This window comes from Pelobates fuscus, chromosome 9 (assembly GCF_036172605.1).
Source record: "Pelobates fuscus isolate aPelFus1 chromosome 9, aPelFus1.pri, whole genome shotgun sequence".
In the NCBI taxonomy this organism is placed as follows: Eukaryota; Metazoa; Chordata; class Amphibia; order Anura; family Pelobatidae; genus Pelobates; species Pelobates fuscus.
The window spans coordinates 11,554,895-11,579,779 of NC_086325.1; the positions used below are offsets into that span (position 1 = coordinate 11,554,895).

General features: G+C 40.9%; 2 protein-coding genes across 6 annotated transcripts in view; both read right to left on the minus strand.

Moving 5' to 3' along the window:
• LOC134572302 (cytochrome P450 2C8-like) overlaps nt 1-6,359 on the minus strand; it is a 94,139-nt gene extending 87,780 nt beyond the window's left edge. The window contains exon 1 of the mRNA XM_063431185.1: nt 6,337-6,359. The gene's annotated coding sequence lies outside the window, so the exon portion shown is untranslated. The remainder of the gene's footprint in view (nt 1-6,336) is intronic.
• LOC134572282 (cytochrome P450 2H2-like) overlaps nt 1-24,885 on the minus strand; it is a 57,802-nt gene that overhangs the window by 16,224 nt on the left and 16,693 nt on the right. For 2 of the 5 annotated variants that reach the window (XM_063431156.1, XM_063431157.1), the window contains 3 exons: nt 18,288-18,475; nt 17,452-17,593; nt 16,515-17,337 (listed from right to left, as the gene is read on the minus strand). The exons of 2 other annotated variants lie outside the window; for them this stretch is intronic. In XM_063431156.1, the coding sequence (XP_063287226.1) occupies nt 17,147-17,337; nt 17,452-17,593; nt 18,288-18,475 (521 nt within the window). In that variant the 3' untranslated portion in view covers nt 16,515-17,146. Of the gene's footprint in view, nt 1-5,968; nt 6,164-16,514; nt 17,338-17,451; nt 17,594-18,287; nt 18,476-24,885 lie in introns of those variants that run through there. One more of the 5 variants, XM_063431152.1, reaches the window with a different exon arrangement.

The window sequence follows — 24,885 nt, forward strand, 5'->3', positions numbered from 1 at the left end:
TTATTTATTTATTATTGTAATTATACGTATATACACATATATTATATATAATATATATAGATCCTGACGAAAGTCCTGACACAGGACTGAAACGTTGAAGTTTTTAAGGCAGTTGCCGAATAAAATTTACTTATTTTCTACATTGAAAGAAGTCCTTGGAGTGCTTTTCCTACCTTCGATCTTTATAAAATTTGCTGACAAGCACCGGGCTATACCTACATCTTTACAGGAGTGCAAGCATTGGACAATATTATATATATATGCATATAGTCTTGATGCTCCCGCACTCAATTTGCCGGTCCTGTGTCTGCCTCGGTGCTGCCTCAGCCGAATAATATAAACATAAGAAAAGAGTGCACTCCAGAGGACTTCTTTGAAAAAAATTATATTTCTTTTATTCACATCTGTGTGAAGATACAGTCAAGTCGACGTTTCAGTCCCAGAAGGACTTTTTTCAAGACAATGAAAAGCGGGAAAAGTGTAGATTTAAATAAAGTGAAGCTAAGCTCTGATTGGAGAGTAAGATTGCGTGAACAAAGAGGTAGTGATGTCATAAGTGAGAATGTCAAAGTTCAGAGAGCATCATCCCTGAAAGAATTTAACCCCATAGAGTGTAAATCTAAATAGAGAAAGTGAAAACAGTATAAATAGCCGAGTTGGAGATGATCCACAACCCGAAAAAATACATTAAAAACAAGGGTATGCATAATAAAGGATCAGGACGTCACCCACTATACAAGTCTGCTAAATATCTACTGTAGAGTACAAAAAAACATATATAATGAAACTAGAGCTGGGGACATTGGACCCTATGGAGGAATTGCCAGAGCAGGTCCAGTCTACTGGATACATCTAATACAAAGTATCCAACGGAAAATGGACAGTATCAAATTCTAATAATTCATAGTTAAACTATAAGTAGCAAAATTTCCAAAATACAGACTATGTATTAGAGATATACTTGGAACAAACATACACATAAGAATAAATCTGTGATCTATCACTATCTTTTCGGAATAAAGCAATTCAGAGGATTTATCTCGTTCAATCCTCCTGGATAAACTGTTCCCAGTGTAAAGATCCAGAAGGCCTCTCTTTGGAGAAGCAAATTGTCTCTGTCACCACCCCGCAGAGGGATCGGAACATGTTCAATGCCCATAAATTTGAAGGTTGGCAATGTGTGTCCCTTTTCAAGGAAGTGTCTCGCTATTGGGGTCGATGCAGTACCACTGGAGAGTGCCACTCTGATGGTCGATCTGTGTCCCCTCATTCGTTGTCTTAAGTCATTCGATGTTTTGCCAATGTACATAAGGCCACAGGGGCATAAAATGCGATAAACCACATGTGTTGTGGTACATGTAATACGTTGCCGTATTTTATATTCCTTCCCTGAATGTGGGTGAAAAAATGATTTTCCAGTGGTCATATTATTACAAGGTGTACATTTCAAACACCGGAAACAGCCAGGGTTCTGATGTAAAGAGCGACTTGACGTTTGTATATCCGTGTGGACCAAGTAGTCCCTCAGGTTTTTGTTTCTCCTGTAACTAATCATGGGGTTCTGTTGGAATATCGTTGGTAGTGTCTTATCTTTTTTCAGTATCTCCCAATCATCCCGTACTATTTGAGACAAGTCACGAGATTGTGAATGGAAAGTTTGAGGAAAAATCAATCTAGCTGGTTTCTTCTTAACCGTGGGATCATCGGTGTCTAGCTGTCGTGCCTTCGAGTATGCTCTATCCAGTGTATACTTCGAGTATCCTCTCTGGGTAAATTTCTCAAACATCTCTTGTAGCTGTATGGCAGCCTTGTTAGAATCCGAGTTGTTTCTCAGTACTCTTGCAAATTGTGATACCGGTAAGGATTTCATCAAGCTGGGAGGATGGTGGCTGGTAGCGTGTAACAACGTGTTACGATCAGTTTTTTTCTCAAACAAGGTATAACCCAGTTTGTTATTTTCAACAAAAATGCGGAGATCCAAAAAGTCCATTTGTATATTGTTGATCTGATACGTAAGTCTAACCGGTGAATCAAGCTGGTTAAGTGACTGTAACATATTGAGTAATGTTTGTTCTTCCCCAGACCAAATGATAAAGACATCATCGATATATCTGAAATATTTCAAGATATACTGACTATATTCTTGCAAAATGTATTTCTGTTCGTATACATGCATGTATGCATTCGCATACATTGGTGCCATAGGAGCACCCATAGATGTCCCAGCGTCTAGAATCCATAGATTTCAATGGGAAATTGATCAGTTTAAATTTAACAGAAAACTTCGTTTAGCAGACCACTTTAAAAACGTGCATCAACAATATCAAACCAAGGAGAAAGACACAGAATGCTGCAGACTACGTAGTTCCTTTGATCCGAGCACATCTAACACTATGTTGAAATCATTCTCACAAATCCTTAAAACTGACACCATGGATATAATTAATACAAAAAGTAACTGTAGATCGAATATCTCTAAATCTGAAAGAGAGGCTCTCCACAGTTTAGCCAATGATATGTCAATCATTATACGCCCTGCGGATAAGGGTGGTGCTATTGTCATCTTACAATATGAGGACTACAGAGCAGAAATTTTGAAGCAACTATCAGACACCAGGGTATATGAATATACTGAAATCGATCCAGTTAGCGAGTTTAGTCAAGTTATGCAACAGTCTTTTTACAGAGAGGCTTGGAGGCGGGCTTCCTCACTACAGCTGAATTTGAATACTTGCTCGAAACCCACCCGAGGTGTCCTATCATATATACACTGCCTAAAGTCCATAAAAATCTGAAATCTCCTCCAGGCCGGCCAATTGTGTCCGCGATTGGTGGTCTCTTAGAACCAATTGGAAAATGGCTAGACACTAAATTTAAAAAACCTGTTATGTCATTACCTTCCTATGTGAAAGATTCTGCTCAAGTTATAGCCGCACTTAATCTTATTGAGTTACCTCTACAGGGGGTTTACTTGGCGGCTATTGATGTTGATAGCCTTTACACGATTATCCATCATGAAGAAGGAATCTTAGCGATGCGACAGGTTTTATCACAATATCAAGAGAGAAGTGAGCCTCCCATTGAATATATATTGGAGCTATTGGAATTATGTCTGACACTTAATTATTTTAGGTTTGAGAGATCGTTCTATATTCAAATTTCGGGGACATCTATGGGTGCTCCTATGGCACCAATGTATGCGAATGCATACATGCATGTATACGAACAGAAATACATTTTGCAAGAATATAGTCAGTATATCTTAAAATATTTCAGATATATCGATGATGTCTTTATCATTTGGTCTGGGGAAGAACAAACATTACTCAATATGTTACAGTCACTTAACCAGCTTGATTCACCGGTTAGACTTACGTATCAGATCAACAATATACAAATGGACTTTTTGGATCTCCGCATTTTTGTTGAAAATAACAAACTGGGTTATACCTTGTTTGAGAAAAAAACTGATCGTAACACGTTGTTACACGCTACCAGCCACCATCCTCCCAGCTTGATGAAATCCTTACCGGTATCACAATTTGCAAGAGTACTGAGAAACAACTCGGATTCTAACAAGGCTGCCATACAGGTACAAGAGATGTTTGAGAAATTTACCCAGAGAGGATACTCGAAGTATACACTGGATAGAGCATACTCGAAGGCACTACAGCTAGACACCGATGATCCCACGGTTAAGAAGAAACCAGCTAGATTGATTTTTCCTCAAACTTTCCATTCACAATCTCGTGACTTGTCTCAAATAGTACGGGATGATTGGGAGATACTGAAAAAAGATAAGACACTACCAACGATATTCCAACAGAACCCCATGATTAGTTACAGGAGAAACAAAAACCTGAGGGACTACTTGGTCCACACGGATATACAAACGTCAAGTCGCTCTTTACATCAGAACCCTGGCTGTTTCCGGTGTTTGAAATGTACAGCTTGTAATAATATGACCACTGGAAAATCATTTTTTCACCCACATTCAGGGAAGGAATATAAAATACGGCAACGTATTACATGTACCACAACACATGTGGTTTATCGCATTTTATGCCCCTGTGGCCTTATGTACATTGGCAAAACATCGAATGACTTAAGACAACAAATGAGGGGACACAGATCGACCATCAGAGTGGCACTCTCCAGTGGTACTGCATCGACCCCAATAGTGAGACACTTCCTTGAAAAGGGACACACATTGCCAACCTTCAAATTTATGGGCATTGAACATGTTCCGATCCCTCTGCGGGGTGGTGACAGAGACAATTTGCTTCTCCAAAGAGAGGCCTTCTGGATCTTTACACTGGGAACAGTTTATCCAGGAGGATTGAACGAGATAAATCCTCTGAATTGCTTTATTCCGAAAAGATAGTGATAGATCACAGATTTATTCTTATGTGTATGTTTGTTCCAAGTATATCTCTAATACATAGTCTGTATTTTGGAAATTTTGCTACTTATAGTTTAACTATGAATTATTAGAATTTGATACTGTCCATTTTCCGTTGGATACTTTGTATTAGATGTATCCAGTAGACTGGACCTGCTCTGGCAATTCCTCCATAGGGTCCAATGTCCCCAGCTCTAGTTTCATTATATATGTTTTTTTGTACTCTACAGTAGATATTTAGCAGACTTGTATAGTGGGTGACGTCCTGATCCTTTATTATGCATACCCTTGTTTTTAATGTATTTTTTTCGGGTTGTGGATCATCTCCAACTCGGCTATTTATACTGTTTTCACTTTCTCTATTTAGATTTACACTCTATGGGGTTAAATTCTTTCAGGGATGATGCTCTCTGAACTTTGACATTCTCACTTATGACATCACTACCTCTTTGTTCACGCAATCTTACTCTCCAATCAGAGCTTAGCTTCACTTTATTTAAATCTACACTTTTCCCGCTTTTCATTGTCTTGAAAAAAGTCCTTCTGGGACTGAAACGTCGACTTGACTGTATCTTCACACAGATGTGAATAAAATAAATATTATTTTTTTCAAAGAAGTCCTCTGGAGTGCACTCTTTTCTTATGTTTATATATATATGCAATGTCATTCTAAGGGTATTTTAATACTAATATATGTACTTAGTATTAGTATTTTAATTAGTATTAAAATACACTTTGTATGATGTTACATATAACATCAGGGGTTAAAGGTGTGTAGGAGACGCATCCCATATGTGGGGATTTTAGGATATGACATCATCACATAGTGCCCATAATCTGTACTATTCAAAAGTGTTGCAGATATATTGATTAGTTTTAATTGGATATAATAAAGGTTATATTTTAGATTATATTTTTATTTATTTGGACTGTATCCTGTATAAGATTACTCACTCTTCACCATTCTTCCCCAAAAAGCCCAAACAAATGTAGCCATTCCCAATTATGCCACAAACAAAAAGATAAAAAATCCTTTTTGACTTTATAATGGCAATCAGATCAACCTGTTCACATACATATCATATTATATCCTTCAATAACCAGGTTTTTTTTTTTCTTTCTTTTGTAATGACAACAAAACTACAAAACTTTGCAATACACTGTGTGAAACGAATACAGGACAGAAATACAAGGAATTCGAATTTGAGATCATTACAGATTTATTTCCAAATTGGACAGTAAGAAGAAATAATGTATATATTTAATAGATAATCTATATCATGGGGCCGCTTCTAATCTCGTTAAATGGTTAAATACCCTTTCAACCTGTAAAAGAGATTTTACAGAAAACATTTTTACATACAGCATAATAGTCAATCCCATCCGGCTTTCATAAACTGATTTTGCTTTAATTATTGTAATTAATAATGGTGCTGCATTTTCTACAGTACTAACGTAAGATACCATGTTTGCAGAATATATTGTATGTAGTACTGTGGATTGTATTAAAACATTGAAATGGTGAGGTGACCAAACACAAATTATTAACGAACAATTATTTCTCACCTTAACCAGGGACTGGGGCAATTCTTTGGTGCTGATCTGCATAACATTCCCCAGCAGGGGCAGAGGCGTTGGTCCTGGGGGCAGGTTTTCCAGCTTTTTCCCTCCCCTCCATGTTATTAGGTACAGCAGGAGGGTGACAAAGGAGACCAGTAGAAATGTTGCTGCAAGTCCCAGGGACATGTTGAGAATAACAGGAGACTGTTTCCCTGTCAAATGGCTTTCTGAGTCCAAACAACCTATGTAGCTATATGGGCAGCATTCCAGCGTCAGCTGATAGCAGGGAAAAGGGTTTGTCAGGTTCACCTGAGTTGATTGCTGGGGCGTATAAATGGTTACATGAGAATGGTTACATGCAATACTATACTTACCTCAGAACATGCTTAGTAATACTCAGACACGAATGATAATACTGTGTTCTGGGGTCGGAGTTACAAGTTTAGAAAGAACAGATACAAAACCAAGTGCTAACATGATAACTGTGATTGAATAAGTAAATTGCAATTACAAGCATTTAGCGTTTTTATAGACCCGACTTAAGAAAAGAAAAATTGATCCCAGGTAAATAAAAAACAGGTTGCAGTTTTATTTACTAAATACAGAATTTCAGTGATTTTAAAACTATTTATAAGAAGAGAAGTCTGTCCTATTAGAGTAGATAAGGAATCTCCTGAAACATAACTTTTATTATGTAAAAAAATAGAAAAACAAGATTGAACTAAATACAAACTAAATAAATACTTTTTTTTTTTTACTTGTTTGAACGCTTAGGCTATGCTCCGCCATTTTCATCTCAACACGCTTTTATTATGAGTGATTTGTAGCAACTATGTGTTTTTTCTAACACTTTTTTTTTTTTTAAGTGTTTATTGCAGCAATGCCTCGGATTTGGACTATCGTCAATACTCACGTGCTTTTTTTCCAGGACTTTCAGTGCTGATACTTTGGACACATTATGTTGGAGTCTCACTTGGTTAACATTGTTACTAATTAGCAATCAACTACGGCTCGTAGAGGCAATTACATTACACAAACTTCTCCTGGTACATCCACATAGATATCGATTTACTTGTTGACTAGCTATTTATATTCACTTCTTTTATCCCTTTTTCACTCAGTTCGGTTTATTTAGTTCAATCTTGTTGTAGCAGAGCTCCCTGTACCGTGACTGGGTACCTCCGCAAAGGACCGCTTCCTAACTGGAACAGGGGACAAACCGCAGCACTTCTGCACACAGTCGCTATGGCTTGACTGGGGTCCTGGAACCACTCCCTCCTGGAGCCGAATGGGGAATTTGCTCTAGACACCCCCAGGCACTGGACAACACTCAGTCCTGGGAGCTCTAGTCCTTACAAGGACTTTCCCCATTGACTCCTTCACACTGGAACAATGATTACAGAATAGCCCTGACGACCCATAGTCCTGGGAGTACAAGCTGGATTACTTTAGATGGCAGCCATAACTGGCTTTATATGCAGGTCCCCGTGTAAGGGGCACTCCCACTGGACCTGAGAGTAGACCAGAGTAAAAACATACACACGATTACATTGGCTCTCAGGTACAGCACACTCCCATACAAAATCAGTTAATCCTTCGTATGTAGATACAAAAAGATATGGAAGGGCTGCGCCAAATAAGGGTAGATAGTCCAGTAAAGTATTGCTAGGGTGCCAATAGATGGTCTAGGATACTTGATAGAGTTCCTCTGTGGATGCATCAAGTGTAGACCGTTCCGTATATGTAAATACAAGAGAGGTATAGGCGACTAATGGTATAGTATGAAAGTTCAGGGTGTGATAGGTAACAAAATGTAGAGAACTCACATTCAAGAGAGCAATGGCCAGCTCTGGTGTGGATTGCGTACAGCGGTATATTCCCCGCTTATGGGAAATGTAGGGAGGGGGTCTCCGTCAACACCGTCTGGTAGTCCAGAACTCGGAAAAGAAAGACAGAAAGCGACAATAGTGCTCTCAATTTTGATGTGGTTCAGTGTGCAGATAAGAAGAGGTAAAAAACTCACATTTGAGGGAGCTATGGCCAGCTCTGGTGTGGATAGCGTACAGCGGTATAATCCCCGCTTATAGGATTTGTAGCTGCGATACGTCCGTCAGCACCGTCTGGTGATCCAAGGCTCCAATATAGAAAAATAAAAAGCAGCAATAGTGCTCTCAATTGTGATAGGTTAAGAGAGTAGTAGAGGAAATAAAATAATACTCACAAAGATAGAGCAGAGGTACTGCTCTATGGATAGGCGCTGGTGGCATGATCCCCACCTAGGATTTCTTGGAGTACTGGAACTTTAAAATTGCCAGTGGAAGTAAAAGTAACCAGGAAAGGTTAAAATGCCAGGAATAGGTAAAACAAAGTTTAAAGTGCATAGAGAGTGCAATCAAAAGAGGATTGGTACAATAAAGTAGCCAAAAATCTTTTATTGATCTAAAATACACAATAAAATACAGAATTAATAACCATAAACGCGTTTCACCTTAAGTGGCTTCTTCAGAATGGGATAAAAGTAGTAACCTGGCAGAGGTTGTTTAAATAGGGCGATGTTAATTTGAAAATTGCGCCAAAAGTGTAATTGGCCAATCAGAGGCAATTTTTAAAAACACTTTTAAAAATTAGGATTCAAAAGTATGGGAGTGATGTTATAAGGGTGATGAGTCCATTTAAATTATTTAAATGTAAAAACGAGGGTGAGAAAGTTGTTTTAAAAAAAAAAAGTTGTTTTATAAAGTAAAAAAAACCAAAAAAAAACATGTCACATATCTAAAAAAACATAAGGAGATGGTTTAAAGGTACAGGGATACAGAGATATATGTAAATGGAGTATGCATGAAAAGGGGGTAATATAATCCCAAACATAATTATTTAAATAGGGGTTATATTATACCCCAGAGTAATAATATATTACAGATGTTAAATGAAAATAATAGATAAAATAAAATAAAAATAAAAATAAAATTAAATAAAAGATAACACAGAATACAAGATACATAAATGGAAAGGCATAGATGAAAAAATTATTTAAAATTATTATTATGAGGGTTGGTTAGGTCCAAACATAAAGAATAAAGGCATGTAGATAAGGGTTGTATATAGGAATTTAAATAAAATTGAACAGGTCAAAATCAACATTTAAACCAGATGGGGTAAGAGTTTTTAGATTAAAAACCCATTTCATCTCAGCTTTACCTAATATATTCTTAATGTTACCACCTCTCCATGGTATTATACATTTTTTTATGCCGATGCATTTAAGGTGTCTTATGTCGTTATTATGTGTACAAAAGTGTTTGGAGACTGAGTGATTCAGGTAGCCTTTTTTGATATTTCTACAGTGTTCACTCAGTCTCACTTTAAGACTTCTTGTGGTCATGCCTACATACTGGAGACCACAAGGGCACTCCAACAAGTAGATTACATTTTTGGTATCGCAACTGATAAAATCTTTAATTTTATAGGTTTTGTTAGTGATATTAGATTTAAAACTGGTGGTTTTGGAAGGGACGGAGGGGTCTGTGTTTTTGCATACAATGCATCTTTTACATTTATAAAAGCCACTGGCATTGGGCATAAAAGAATTAAAAGTAGGTTTGGTTTCTTTTGTAAAATTGGTGGTTAAAATGGATTTGAAGTTTGGGGCACCTCTAAAGACAACATTAGGTTTGTCAGGTATAATATTTTTAAGTATTTCGTCTTCTTTTAAGTGGTGCCAATGTTTTTTTATAATTTTTTTGACATGGCCACTTTTGTTATTAAAATTGAAAATAACAGGAAAGGGCATGGGGTTGGTGGTGGGTTGGGTATTGTAAGTTAGGAGGTCTGCTCTATCTTTTTTGGTGATGGTATTTATAGTGGTGTTGAGGCGGGTTGGTGAGTAATTTTTCTCAATACAGTTTTCTTTTAGATAATTTGATTGTTTGTTAAAATCTTCTATTTGGGAGCAATTCCTTCTGAGACGAAGGAATTGGCTTTGAGGGGCACTTTCCAACCAAGGTTTGTAATGGTAGCTAGATCTTTCGATAGCTGTGTTAACGCAGACTTTTTAAAGAATGTTTTGGTGTGGATGGTGTTGTCTGTAATGAAGATGTTGAGGTCTAAAAAATTAATAGATTCCTTACTTGTTTCGTGGGTTAGGGTAATGCCTCTATTGTTGATGTTGAGGTGGTGGATAAAAGAGTTAAAAAGAGCTTCTGTGCCATCCCAGATAAAAAACAAATCGTCTATATATCTAAAATATGTTACAAGGTTCCTACACCAAGCGTGCCTTCCCCATATGGCCGTGGATTCCCAGTCGGCCATAAAGAGGTTGGCGTAGCTTGGCGCGAACCTTGTACCCATCGCAATGCCTTGTTTTTGTAGGTAAAAGGAGTCAAAAAAACAAAAATAGTTGTTGGTTAATATGATATTAATACCTTCTAAAATAAAATCTATTTGGGCTGGGGGGATTCTGTTTTCTTTAGTTAAAATGTCTCTGATTGCCTGGCATCCTATATGGTGAGGTATAATCGTGTATAGGGATTGGACATCACAAGTAGCTAAAATGTAATTAGTTGGCCATTTGAATTTGTCTAAAAAACGTAGTAGTGACATAGAGTCTTTTAGGTAAGATCGCATTAATTTAACAGATGGTTGGAGGAGTATGTCAATGTATTCTGACAGATTGCAGAGTAGGGAATTGATCCCTGACACAATGGGTCTGCCAGGGGGGGTTATTAATATTTTTATGTATCTTTGGTAAAAAATATATGACAGGGAGTTTAGGGTATTTGATGTTAAGATAGTTGTATTCGTTTTTGGTTAGGATGCCAGAATCCAAGCCTTTTTGTAAAAAAGTGGATAGGGTGATTTGGATGGCAGGGGTGGGGTCAGAGGGTAATTTGTTATATGTTTCTGTATCGTGTAGTTGTCTATGTGCATCATCTATGTACATCTTGCTAGATAGGATAACGATCCCACCTCCTTTATCTGCCGGCTTTATGACAATATCTTTGTCTTCTTGTAGTTGTTTCCGTGTGTTACGCTCGGCATGGGTGAGGTTGTGTGAGTCATATTTGTTATATTTAATTTTTTCAAAGTCTTTTAACACAAGTTTTTCGAACATGATGAGGGGTGCAGATTTGCAGTAGGAAGGGTAAAATTTGGATTTTTCTTTCAAATGAGTGTTGATATTATTGGGGTTGATACGAGGCGTGGGGGGTGGAGAATTGGTTGTGGTGGGTAATTTGTCGTTAAAAAATCTCTTTAGGATAGCTTAGCGAACAAATTTGTTGATGTCTAAAAAGGCTTCGAAAGATTTAAAAGGGTTAGTCGGTGCAAATTTCATACCTTTGTTAAGGACGGATATTTGGGTGGCGGATAAGATTTTGTTGGATAGATTAAAAATACCGTTGTAGGAAGTGTTTGAAGGGTTTACTGTCTGTCTAGCCTTTCTCTTTTGTGCTCTTCCGCCGCTGCGTTTACCTCTGGGCTTAAAATTATTTTTTTTGTTCGTGGAGGGTAAGGTGTATTGGCTGTTAAATTTGGGTGGGTGCGAATCTCTAAAAAATGATCTTCGTTTTCTATTTCTGAGTCAAGTGACAGTAATTGGAAACGATTAGGGTGATTGGGTGAAATTGGGTGATTGGGTGAAATTGGAATATTGTTGGTGACTATTTGCGTATTGTGGTCTTTGGGGTTTGGGTGAGTGTTCAGGTACATTGTAATAGTGAGGTGATCATGGTGGTTTATATGAAGTTTTGCGATATCTTTGGGGTGCTGGTAAGTGTTGGGGAGGGTGAGAGTAGGATGGCTTGGAGGTAGGTTGGTGGTGGTAGTGGTTAGTTCTATAAGTGTGTGGTTTGAAGGGAGACCGGTAGGGGGGTCTGTGTCCTTGGTAGTGGTGTTGTGGTGGTCGGTATAAGGGTTTGGGTGCAATTTGTTGGTGATGAGATCTGTCATATTTGTATGGTTCAGAGGAGTATTCATTGTGAGGAGGGTTGTCAGAAATTTATTTTTTGTTTAAGTGATATGTCCTCACTTGTTTGTTTGCGTAGTCGTGTTTGTCTCTAATATATTTCTTGATTTTGAGGTGTTTGGTGTCCATTTCTATTTCAAATAATTTAAATGGACTCATCACCCTTATAACATCACTCCCATACTTTTGAATCCTAATTTTTAAAAGTGTTTTTAAAAATTGCCTCTGATTGGCCAATTACACTTTTGGCGCAATTTTCAAATTAGGTTACTACTTTTATCCCATTCTGAAGAAGCCACTTATGGTGAAACGCGTTTATGGTTATTAATTCTGTATTTTATTGTGTATTTTAGATCAATAAAAGTTTTTTGGCTACTTTATTGTACCAATCCTCTTTTTATTGCACTCTCTATGCACTTTAAACTTTTTTTTTACCTATTCCTGGCATTTTAACCTTTCCTGGTTACTTTTACTTCCACTGGCAATTTTAAAGTTCCAGTACTCCAAGAAATCCTAGGTGGGGATCATACCACCAGCGCCTATCCATAGAGCAGTACCTCTGCTCTATCTTTGTGAGTATTATTTAATTTCCTCTACTACTCTCTTAACCTATCACAATTGAGAGCACTATTGCTGCTTTTTATTTTTCTATATTGGAGCCTTGGATCACCAGACGGTGCTGACGGACGTATCGCCGCTACAAATCCTATAAGCGGGGATTATACCGCTGTACGCTATCCAGACCAGAGCTGGCCATAGCTCCCTCAAATGTGAGTATTTTACCTCTTCTTATCTGCACATATGCACTTGACAGATATGAATTGACACCTGTCCTCAGAGACCATGATACACACTGACACAGAGCAGAATAGGGACTATTCCCCCTACATAGGGTCACTTGGCAGATATGGATTGACACCTATCCTAAGGATCCCTGATACACACTGACACAGAGCAGAATAGGGACTGTTCCCCCTACATAGGGTCACTTGGCAGATATGGATTGACACCTGTCCTCAGGGACCCTGATACACACTGGGGGGGACCTACTGTCCTCCCCCCGCCCCCACCTCTGCGTGGTGGGTGGGGGCCATAAAAATAATGAGGGGGGGACCTACTGTCCTCCCCCTGCCCCTCACCCCTGCACGTTGGGTGGGGGCCATAAATCACAATGGGGGGAGGACCTACTGTCCTCCCCCCGCCCCCACCCCAGCGCGGTGGGTGGGGTCCATCAAAATAATGAGGGGGGGGACCTACTGTCCTCCCCCCTGGCCCCCACCCCTGCGCAGTTGGTGGGGGCCATAAATCACAATGGGGGAGGACCTACTGTCCTCCCCCCGCCCCCACCACTGCACGGTGGGTGGAGGCCATAAAAATAATGAGGGGAGACCTACTGTCCTCCCCCCGCCCCCACCCCTGCGCGGTCGGTGGGGGCCATAAAAATAATGAGGGGGGACCTATTATCCTCCCCCACTTGCCCCCACCCCTGAGCGGTGGGTGGGGGCCCTAAAAAACAATAAGGGGGACCTGCTTTCCCCCCCCAGCCCCCACCCCTTAGTGGTGGGTGGGGGCCCTAAATAAAAATCCCCCCCAATCAAAGGTGACTAGGGGTCCCCAAGCCCCTAGTCACCCACCCCCCCCCACCCCAAAAAAGTCACTCCCTAGCTACCCCCCTCACCCTAAAAAATAGTGAAGGGGGAATAAAATAACTAACCTGTAAAGAAAAATTCAGCTTACCATTTGACGTCTTCTTTTTTCTAAAATCTTCTTTTTTCAGCCCCCAAAAATGCCAAACAAAAAGCCATAACAACTGACGCAATTACAAAATATAAATAAAAAAAAACGAGCGCAAAAAAAATAATCTATCTTCACCCATGGAGGGCGCCGCGCAGACTGAGCTCTGCAGGGCGGGGGAAGGCTTATAAAGCCTTGCAACGCCCTGCAATTAGGCTAAGAACACTCTGGCTGGTTTAAGCCAATCAGAGTGCTCTTTGTCATTTTACACAGCGTGGGACAATTCCAAAGAACTTTCCCACGCTGTGTAAAATGACACAAGGCACTGTGATTGGTGGGCTTGGAATCTAACCAATCAGAGTGCTCTGTGTCATTTTACACAGCGTGGGAAAGTTCTTTGGAATTTTCCCACGCTGTGTAAAATGACACAAAGCACTGTGATTGGTGGGCTTGGAATCTAACCAATCAGAGTGCTCTGTGTCATTTTACACAGCGTGGGAAAGTTCTTTGGATTTTTCCCACGCTGTGTAAAATGACAAAGAGCACTCGGATTGGCTTAAACCAGCCAATCAGAGTGTTCTTAGCCTCATTGCAGGGCGTGGCAAGGCTGTATAAGCCTTCCCCCGCCCTGCAGAGCTCAGTCAGCACGGAGCCCTCCATGGGTGAAGATGGATTATTATATTTTTGCGCTTTTTTTTTTTTTTTCAATTGCGTCGGTTCTTATGGCTTTTTATTTGGCCTTTTTTGGGGCTGAAAAAAGAAGATTTTAGAAAAAAGAAGATGTCAAATGGTAAGTTGAATTTTTCTTTACAGGTTAGTTATTTTATTCCCCCTTCACTATTTTTTAGGGTGAGGGGGGTAGGTAGGGGGTAACATTTTGGGGGGGGAGGTGGGTGGGGGCTTGGGGACCCCTAGTCACCTTTGATTGGGGGGATTTTTATTTAGGGCCCCCACCCACCACTAAGGGGTGGGGGCTGGAAGGGAACAGTAGGTCCACCTTTATTATTTTTTTTTAGGGCCCCCACCCACCGCTAAGGGGTGGGGGCCGGGGGGAGGACAGTAGGTCCTCCCCCCATTGTGATTTATGGCCCCCACCCATCGCGCAGGGGTGGGGGCCGGGGGGAGGAAAGTAGGTCCACCCCTCATTATTTTTACGGCCCCCACCCACCGCGCAGGGGTGGGGGCCGGGGGGAGGACAGTAGGTCCTCCCCCATTGTGATTTATGGCCCCCACCCACCGCACAGGGGTGGGGGCCGGGGGGGAGGAAGTAGGTCCCCCCCTCATTATTTTTACGGCCCCCACCCACCGCGCAGGGGTGGGGGCGGGGGAGGACAGTAGGTCCTCGCCCATTGTGATTTATGGCCCCAACTCACCGTACAGGGGTCGGGGCCGGGGGGAGGACAGTAGATCCCCTCCTCATTATTTTTATGGCCCCCACCCACCACGCAGGGGTGGGGGTGGGGGGAGGACAGTAGGTCCCCCCCCAGTGTGTATCAGGGTCCCTGAGGACAGGTGTCAATCCATATCTGCCAAGTGACCCTATGTAGGGGGAACAGTCCCTATTCTGCTCTGTGTCAGTGTGTATCAGGGATCCTTAGGATAGGTGTCAATCCATATCTGCCAAGTGACCCTATGTAGGGGGAACAGTCCCTATTCTGCTCTGTGTCAGTGTGTATCAGGGTCTCTGAGGACAGGTGTCAATCCATATGTCAAGGTGTCAGTATGTCATATGTCAGGTGTCAATCCATATCCATTGTGATTTAGGAATGTTAGGTGATATGTGCTCTTTATGGATTAAAACTAGACTCTGCATCAACTGTGTAATTTTCCATTGGAGTTTTGCCATGGATCCCCCTCCGGCATGCCACAGTCCAGGTGTTAGTCCCCTTGAAACAACGTTTCCATCACTATTGTGGCCAGAAAGATTCCCTGTGGGTTTTAAAATTCGCCTGCCCATTGAAGTCAATGGCGGTTCGCCCGGTTCGCCGGTTCACGAACGTTTGAGGAAGTTCGCGTTCGCCGTTCGCGAACCGAAAATTTTATATTCGCGACATCACTAATCCTTAGTAAAGACACCATGGTTATATTTTTTTATTTTTGAATAGTTGATCACTGTTCGATCTCTTTTTATGAGGTGAGATCAAGAAATATATATTTTCTAATATTTTCCTTTTTCCCTTCTTCTATTTTTTCATTATGAACATTTGGGGACTATATGAACTTTCTGTGAGGAATTTGATTATTTAAACAGACTATTCAACATATGGGACTAGTAAGATGGATGCCAATGATTTAGCTCGGCTCCAATATGGACATACAGGAATCGGAGGTGGCACGGTATGGACACCGTCCCATTACTTCCGACTAACTCATTTATCTGCACTTTTCCCTCTTCAAAGATGGCAGATCGAGAACTGAGAGTGGCACAGTGCAATTTTTGTTGCGTCACTTCCGGAAAAGATGATTCTGATAGACAGTTATATCCAAACCAAATTACATCATCGTGAAGCAAAACGATTAAATGGACATTTAAGAAGTAAACCAATAAGGATGAACATCAACTTTTAAAAGAAGACCCGGACCTGTTGGAAATTATACCGATTAAAAAAGCCTCTCTACCGGCGAAACGGTCTTGGGAGTGCTTCTGGAGGATATTATCATTTGATTTATATTTCTTTCATATTTTGTTTTATTGATTTGTAATAAATAGTATATTTTATATGCTTCCTTTGCCCTCCATCCAGCTATTTGGTTCTATTTCGAAAGAAGGGTTTGTGTCCTATATACAGACCCAAGGGTCTACACACTAAGAGCCAAGTATACTAGGCTCTGGAGAAGGTGAGCAGTCAGCAACTCTGTATACTGTGAACTTTATTGAATTGACATATTGCACTAGGTATTTTTCCAACTTTATGTATTATAGGCACATCAAAGCACAAAGGAGGAGGGGCAGTATCACCATAGTGCACATTCGGTCATGTGATCTGAGCCTCTCCTATTGGGCTCAGCCAAATGTGAGCGTACTGTTTAGAGTTATATTCACTGCACAATATTGACTATATTGCACCATATATGTGTTTATTATTTTAGGTCATTGTACCTAACCCACATTGGAAGGGTAAGTATTTATAGCGCTCCACGATTTGACTGGGGTGGGTGTATATAACACACAGTTTTTACCATGTATTACTGTCTTAGAAATCTCTGCAAAATTACTGACTTATTACAATTATTATTAGCATTTATACAGCGCCACCTAATTATTCCACAGCGCTTTACAATATTATTTTAACAATAAATGAGGCAATTACAAAATGTTAAAGGAACAATAGGTTGATGAGGTTTCTGCTCAAATGAGCTTACAGTCTAGAGAAGATAAAATAATATTCAGTTTGTAGAAAGCAATGTAAATTAACGTAAAAACTTTGTTCCTGCTTATTTTGATACTATTTATATGTTGAGTGTTTTACGAAGATTGGCTTCCGCACTTAAGATTTGAATCGAGGGACCACATACATCTGGTAGTTCCAAGGTCTTGAAGCATTGGTGTTTGGCTCTGGATTTATATCAATGTCTTTCGTATCCACCGTTGGTTTCAGGGTGAAATTCTGCAAGATGGTTGCAAGAAAGAGGAAAATCTCCATACGAGCCAAACCCTCACCCATACACATACGTTTACCTGGAGATCAAAACATGGAGAGATGAGAACATGGGATCAAATATACATAAGTGGACTTTTCTCCAAACCTTCCTAAGACATTTTCAATATCTATAATTGATAGAATACTATTACCTGCAGAGAATGGCATGAAGGCTTCATTCTTTCTAAAACATCCGTTCTCATCCAGAAAGTGATGAGGGTCAAACTCATGGGGGGTTTTAAAGTACTTGGGGTCCTTCAAGACACTAGTCAAAACTGGGAGGACAAATGTTCCCTGCAAATAATTAAATATTGTTTTAATTAATTATAGTAGCTCGCGGCTAAACTAACGGTGAAGAATGGATATCAAATGGGTTAGTGTGCACTATGTAAGGCTCTTTCCATATATTTTTGAGGTGAACAAATTCTCTAAGGTGTTCAGCCTTTCTCACATGTGTTTTTGCTGTTGATTCAAAAGAAGGTAAAAAAAAACACAGTTTGAAGTGATTTTTAATTGAGAAAACATTGTTTCTTGACCCCAGAATGGCAATCAGATTTCTCCTTGGTCAAGAAGCTGTTGACTCACATATTACAAATTATATCAAAACACAAAATATGTAGGGGATGCAACTGAGGGTCTATAAATATTTGTCTGGAGGGCTATGCAATGCCACCTTCACTCTTGGCTGCAGTCTCCATACTCGCACTGATAAACAGTACTCAGGTTAGCTTTCCAAAAAATTACAGCTGCGTGGGTGTGTTCAATGAATTGCATGTGCACTGACTAATACTGATGCACCACTGTGAACATTCAGAAAGGTAAACATTCAGAATGAAATAGCCATTCATTAAATAAACTTAAGAAAATATATTATGTATATAAAGTTTAAATATTTTAGAGATACATAGATGTTTTATGTATATATTATTATATGAATACTATATGTTATATGTGTTACTTTCCAATGCTTGTTTTAAAGTTTACTGACCTTGGGAATGTGATATCCTCTGAAGGTTGTATCTTTACTGGCTGCATGGGCAAGACCTCCAGGGATAATATCAGCAAATCTCTGGATTTCATGAATCACCGCATCAGTATACGGCATCTTACTCCGGTCCTCCATTGATGGAGAACGATCTTGGCCAATTACACTGTCAATCTCTACTTGGACCTTTTCTAGAGACAAAATAAAGAAAAAGCACATGTAAAAAAAATCAAAATTAAAAGACATATAAAGAATAAAACAAACATAGGTAATAATATTAGTAACAACAATACCAATGAAACATATTAATATTTAATAATTTCGAAAATGTTATATAACCTTTGTTTTTTCCTACTTAAAGGAAGTCTTGGACAATAAAATGATTTAGATTTTCAAATTAGCGACAAGGAAAGGCAAAAGTGTACCTATGTATATTGAGTGATTGCTCAAAAATACGTTAATGCGGAGAGAGCTAAGGTGAGCTATACACAGAGTATTCAACTGTGGGACAACGTCTACCTTAGGTACGATGCTCAGCAAAAAAAAAGAAAAAGAAAAATAAATAAATGTTATTAATAAATGTAAAAACCACAACGTGCTAGTGTACAAAACTGTAAACCTAAGTTAGTGTTAACCAAAAAACCAACATAGGTGTAGTAAGTGAAAGAAATTAAAAAGAGAGAACAATCTCTTCCAGGACCTCTATCTTATTCATATATAGTTAGGAATATCAGGACTTATTGAGTTTATTCCAGGCCGCTGGGTAGGTGTGTAAAAGACCTCAAACCCTTCTTGCGGTAACACACGGGAAATACGTATATTGTAGGCCCATATAGTAAGGTTTCGTCCTGAATTGGGAATGTATAGGTAAAGATAGACCGAGGGAACAGGCACTTTTGCACCGTGCCCACGGGAAAATAGTGGCGGTCACAATTGTATACACACTGTTACTGTGTAGCTAAATTAGTAATTTATTAGCGGTCTAGTTGTAAGATACTTAGTGACCGTAGGATTGTCCATATGATATCTGCAGCCTAAAGACATTGATAGTTAAATATTCCATGGATTGTCGGCTGTTTGTATAATTAACGGACTCCTCACATGAACACTAGTAAGGTGCTGTACACAGTGCAGTGATTGTAAGGAAGAGGAAAGATTCCTCCCCGTGCCTACACAAGCACTTAGCGATACAATCACTTAACAGACAAATTTCCTAAAGGTATAATGACTTAGTGCGGAAACCAAGCAAAATCGATAAGCGGTCTAGTGAAAGGAACCGCCACTCCCCGTGCCTTCGAGGGCACCTAACACCCAACCCGCTCGAACAAACAAAGTAGACTATAAATTAGCTTAGTATGGTTACTAGCGGAGTTAGTCAGTCGTCTTATGAGGAGAGAAATTTGCTAGTCCCCGTGCCTTCATGGGCACCTAACAGTAATCCCGCTAAGTCGTTTAAGATTGTCTTAGTTACTCAAAGTAGATAGTTAATTTCAAAAGTTATTATCGCTAGGTGAGAAGGCTGGTCTGCCTGTAAGCCAAGTTATTCTGCCATCGCCCTGGAGAACTGTGCCTTCGAGGGCACCTCAATGCTAACACCCCTGGAAGAGATGTCTATCCTCAGAGTGGCGAGGATCTGATAAGAACTTCTAACTAATAGTGCGCTGCCTAATAGCTCGAATGGGCACACAAGCCTTCGAATGTAGGAGAAATTCAATATAGTTAGAGAGTAGCGTGGTCGCTGGTTACAGTGCTTAACACTAAATCATAGGAGAAGCACTGAAGGACACCCTGACGCGCGCGTTTCGCCCGACCTGGCTCGTCAGAGGGGAACCGGCCGGTACACTGCGTCTGGTTTAAATCTGGAGGTAAGGATTCCTATTGGGTGAAAAGGACCATCGTCTGATAGGTGAATTCTCATTGCGTCATTAATGACGGAGTGAGTGGGCGGGGTTTCTTCGCGGAGTCGCTTAACCCCTTCAGCGCTGGGTTTGATGCTAGGAACCTGGGATTCTAATATTGTTGAATATGCTGAAATTGCCAGTATATGGGGCAGACATCCTGATGGGTGCCTGTATTTAGTTGTAGCTCGGTGTTGATGGGGCTGCAGCATAATTATATTATATTCTGCTACCCACTAGACTGTACCTCTGGTAAGAAGATAGGCTAAGAAATCTGTTTGATTTTGGTATAAACATGGACCGATCAAATTATGTATATATATATTGGCCCGGTTCTAGTGGAATAGACCCCCAAAGATGGTGCCCGTGTGTGTCATGTTCTATACTTAAGGCAAAAATTCCTATAAATTGTTCATTGGTGTATGAAAGGAGTGAAATTGAACTCTTCGTCCTGATATTCCTAACTATATATGAATAAGATAGAGGTCCTGGAAGAGATTGTTCTCTCTTTTTAATTTCTTTCACTTACTACACCTATGTTGGTTTTTTGGTTAACACTAACTTAGGTTTACAGTTTTGTACACTAGCACGTTGTGGTTTTTACATTTATTAATAAAATTTATTTATTTTTCTTTTTCTTTTTTTTGCTGAGCATCGTACCTAAGGTAGACGTTGTCCCACAGTTGAATACTCTGTGTATAGCTCACCTTAGCTCTCTCCGCATTAACGTATTTTTGAGCAATCACTCAATATACATAGGTACACTTTTGCCTTTCCTTGTCGCTATGTTACCTTTGGGGCTACCCCCCGTTCTCTAAAAAGTGTACTTCCCCTCTGGCTCTTTCTCACTCCCTGCTGTCCAGATTTTCAAATTACCTGCGTATTCCTTGTTTGTGGTAAATAATGGTATTACCGTATTTTTCGCTCCATAAGACGCACCTCACCATAAGACGCACCTAGTTTTTAGAGGAAGAAACCCAGAAAACAATATATTCTGAACAAACTGTCCCATAGTGTTTCTTACTATGGGACAGTTTGTTCAGAATATTTTTTTCTCCCCTGTCCCATAGTGTCCCCCCTCCCATAGTCTTCTCCCACCCCCTCCCCATAGTCCTCTCCCACCCCCTCCCCATAGTCTTCTCCCACCCCCTCCCCATAGTCTTCATCCCCCCTCCCCTCCCCATAGTCTTCATCCCCCCTCCCCTCCCCATAGTCTTCATCCCCCCTCCCCTCCCCATAGTCTTCATCCCCCCTCCCCTCTCCTCCCCATAGTCTTCATCCCCCCTCCCCTCCCCTCCCCATAGTCTTCATCCCCCCTCCCCTCCCCTCCCCATAGTCTTCATCCCCCCTCCCCTCCCCATAGTCTTCATCCCCCCTCCCCTCCCCTCCTCATAGTCTTCATCCCCCCTCCCCTCCCCTCCCCATAGTCTTCATCCCCCCTCCCCTCCCCTCCCCATAGTCTTCATCCCCCCTCCCCTCCCCTCCCCATAGTCTTCATCCCCCCTCCCCTCCCCATAGTCTTCATCCCCCCTCCCCTCCCCTCCCCATAGTCTTCATCCCCCCTCCCCTCCCCATAGTCTTCATCCCCCCTCCCCTCCCCTCCCCATAGTCTTCTCTTCTCTCCCATACTGTCCCCCTCCCCTTGTCCCATAATTACTTACCTGTCTTGTAGCGTTTCTCGGCAGCACAGGGCGCACCGCGGTACTGGAACTTGAATTTCATGTTCCGGTTTCCGGCGGGACTGAAAGGAAGTGCGCACACTGAGCTAAGTGCGCACTTCCTTTCAGTCCTGCCGGAAACCGGAACATGAAATTCAAGTTCCAGTACCGCGGTGCGCCCTGTGCTGCCGAGAAACGCTACAAGACAGGTAAGTAAAACTTAATATTCGCTCAATAAGACGCACAGACATTTCCCCTCACTTTTGAGGGGAAAAAAAGTGCGTCTTATGGAGCGAAAAATACGGTAATATTCTTGAGTTGACCGTTCTATGAACAGGAAATTATTGTGTGTAGAAGACAGAATATTAAGTGATGGTAATATATGAACTACTTGTGGTGAGGTGGGGGAGGGCTGACTGCCATGCTGAGCATTCACACTTTGTTTGAGCTCCGAAATATATCTGGAGTTTACTGAATTTAATGGATTTTCGGTTCAATAATTTCAGTCAGGAAGTTAGTAATTCTCACTAATACACACAACTGTAGAGAAATCTCAGGCAACGGATCCTGCAGCCTACCAATGGTCTTCTTGGAGGTGGAGGCATGGTGAAGCAGCCGATCTCTTAATCTCCTTTCTACCTAGATGCGGAAAAGAGGTGTTCAGGTCCCTTTGCTCATCTCCCTCCCCGCCGGTGAGGTCACCCCGGCACACAGCAGCCTTGGGTCCTATAGAAGCAAACCGAAATACAGACAGGGCGTTTCCACCATTTAAAATGGCGTATGTCATGTGTATTCCAATCATACAACTACATGCCATGTCTGGACTGAAAAGAATCTTCACAGCTTTCTGGGCAAAACTTGCCAGCAGGACGCAGAGCAAAATACGCATGCTGTCAGCTGCCACCTTACCTCAGCAACCACATCTTGTTCATGTTCCCAGTGCAGTGGGGCTCCTGATGATGGAGATGGGTCCAATACCAAAATGAAGGTCTCTATGATCAGCCAACGCTGTTCCTTTTCCTCCCCTTACCCGGAGGCCCTAGAGGCTACAGAGACCACAATTCAAGTCGCTCTGTCATGGAAGTGACTACAGTAGCACACACCACAAGACACAACGGAGCAGAAACTACCCTGACAGCAGTGTTTAGTCAAGGCATCGAGACGGAGTGCAGTTAGCTGGTCTACTGGTTCGAGGACAGGAAAATCTTGGGGACCCACTGTTGCTGAACTCCTTGCTGTTGCCCACATGTGGTATTGGGTGACTACTAGTTAATGTGGTTCTTGTTAAAACATAGCAAGTTCATTTCCAGCAATGCAGGGACTTTTTTATTCTCAGTCCTTGCATTACATCTCTTCAACGTTTTCAGGATCAAGTGGTTTTAAAAGCTTTTTTTTTTTTTTTTTTAATAGTATCAGTTAGCAAGCCATTACCTTAACGAATTATTCTAATATCTTGTTGGCCTGACATGTTTTCTAGCATTGTCTTTATTTCTTTTTATTATTATTATTCGACAAGCATTTTACTCATCGTGTTCACTTAGTTTCATGTGTAGCATGTTTAGCTAGCAAGTTTGGGTGCCCATGTACTTGCCTATAATTGTCTTGCTCAACCAGCTTTGCCTATTCCTGAACCTCACTTACAATACATATAACGCGTAGCCAGCTTGTGTCTCATGCTCAATGTGTCCACCAGTTAAACAAGCCTGCTTAACCTATTTATTATTTTTACATAAAATCTCTACAAATTCTTTCTCTGTCATGACTATGTAAACAAAAAGATAAAGCACTGCGCTTACAGCAGCAGTAGCTTAGTGTAACGGACTCACCCGTACTCCGACCTTGTACCTTCCATTGATGGATGCTTCCTAGCTTGCGCCGAGGACCACAAGAACTGCACACCACAACCACCGCAGACTCCACAACTGCCGTAGTTTAACTGGTAGTCTCACCGTCTTCCTTCCACCCTGGATCAGCTTCTGTCTTCCAGGACTGTGTGGGAAAGACCTCTTCCTTCCACCCTGTATGAACCTCTGACATCGAGAACCATGTGGGAAAGACCTCTCCTCCAGGAGAGTGTATCAGGAACAGCTCTTAGACGAGCTAAGTGATTAAAGCTCAAGGGAGTATGCAGAGCATAGCAATCCCCAGTGTGATTATAGCTGTCCCCTCCAATCACAAGACAAGACTACGTGTTGAGGGTCAAGAAGGGCTTTCTTTTATGCAGGTTTTATACACAAAGTACCACCCACATGGGTTTGTAGAACAGCCAATCAAACACGTACAATACAGTAAAACACTCCCATTCATTCCAGCAAAATCCTCCCCTCTGCCTGTGATATAATTACTGTACACAATGGGTTAATGTAATTATCACAGGCAAGAAAAATACAGTTTTTATACAATTCCTATAACTATAAAAATACACATGCAATATTAATGAATTACATATAATTGCATATTCGAACTCAGCATACTTCAAATATAAACATATCCAAAAATCAGACAACTCCCTCCAGTGGTTTAAAAGTTCCATGGAAGTCTCTTTTTGACCGACCGCACGCACATTTTCATGCCCAAAACAGTTCCAGAGAATCAGGCTGTGCGACCAGTCTATTTCCCATGTTAAAGTCAGTTCAAACAGACGAACGACAACCATTCGAATTGTCGAATGAACTGTCGAACGGCGTTCAAATTTTTTGAACGGCGTTCGAAGTGTCGAATGCATTAGTTCTAGGGAAGGTAAAACTGCAGAGGTGTTCATGCCGTTTTGTAGCCGATTTTAGTTCCATGAATTTGACGGCACACACCGCTGACCGTGTTCGACTAAATAAAGTTGGTGTTCGGTTGTCGAATGGCGGCCACTTCGACTACTTCGGCACTTCAGCTGCATCTGAAGTGCCAATTTAAAGTTGCAGAATTGTGCCAGTACCCTTTAAAGAGCCAGAGCAGTCTTTTAAAACACCAATATGTCCAAATAGTGTTTTTTAACTGGCAAAGTCTCCCAGGGACCATAGTCACAAGGCAGGAGGCTGGCAAGCAGGCCTC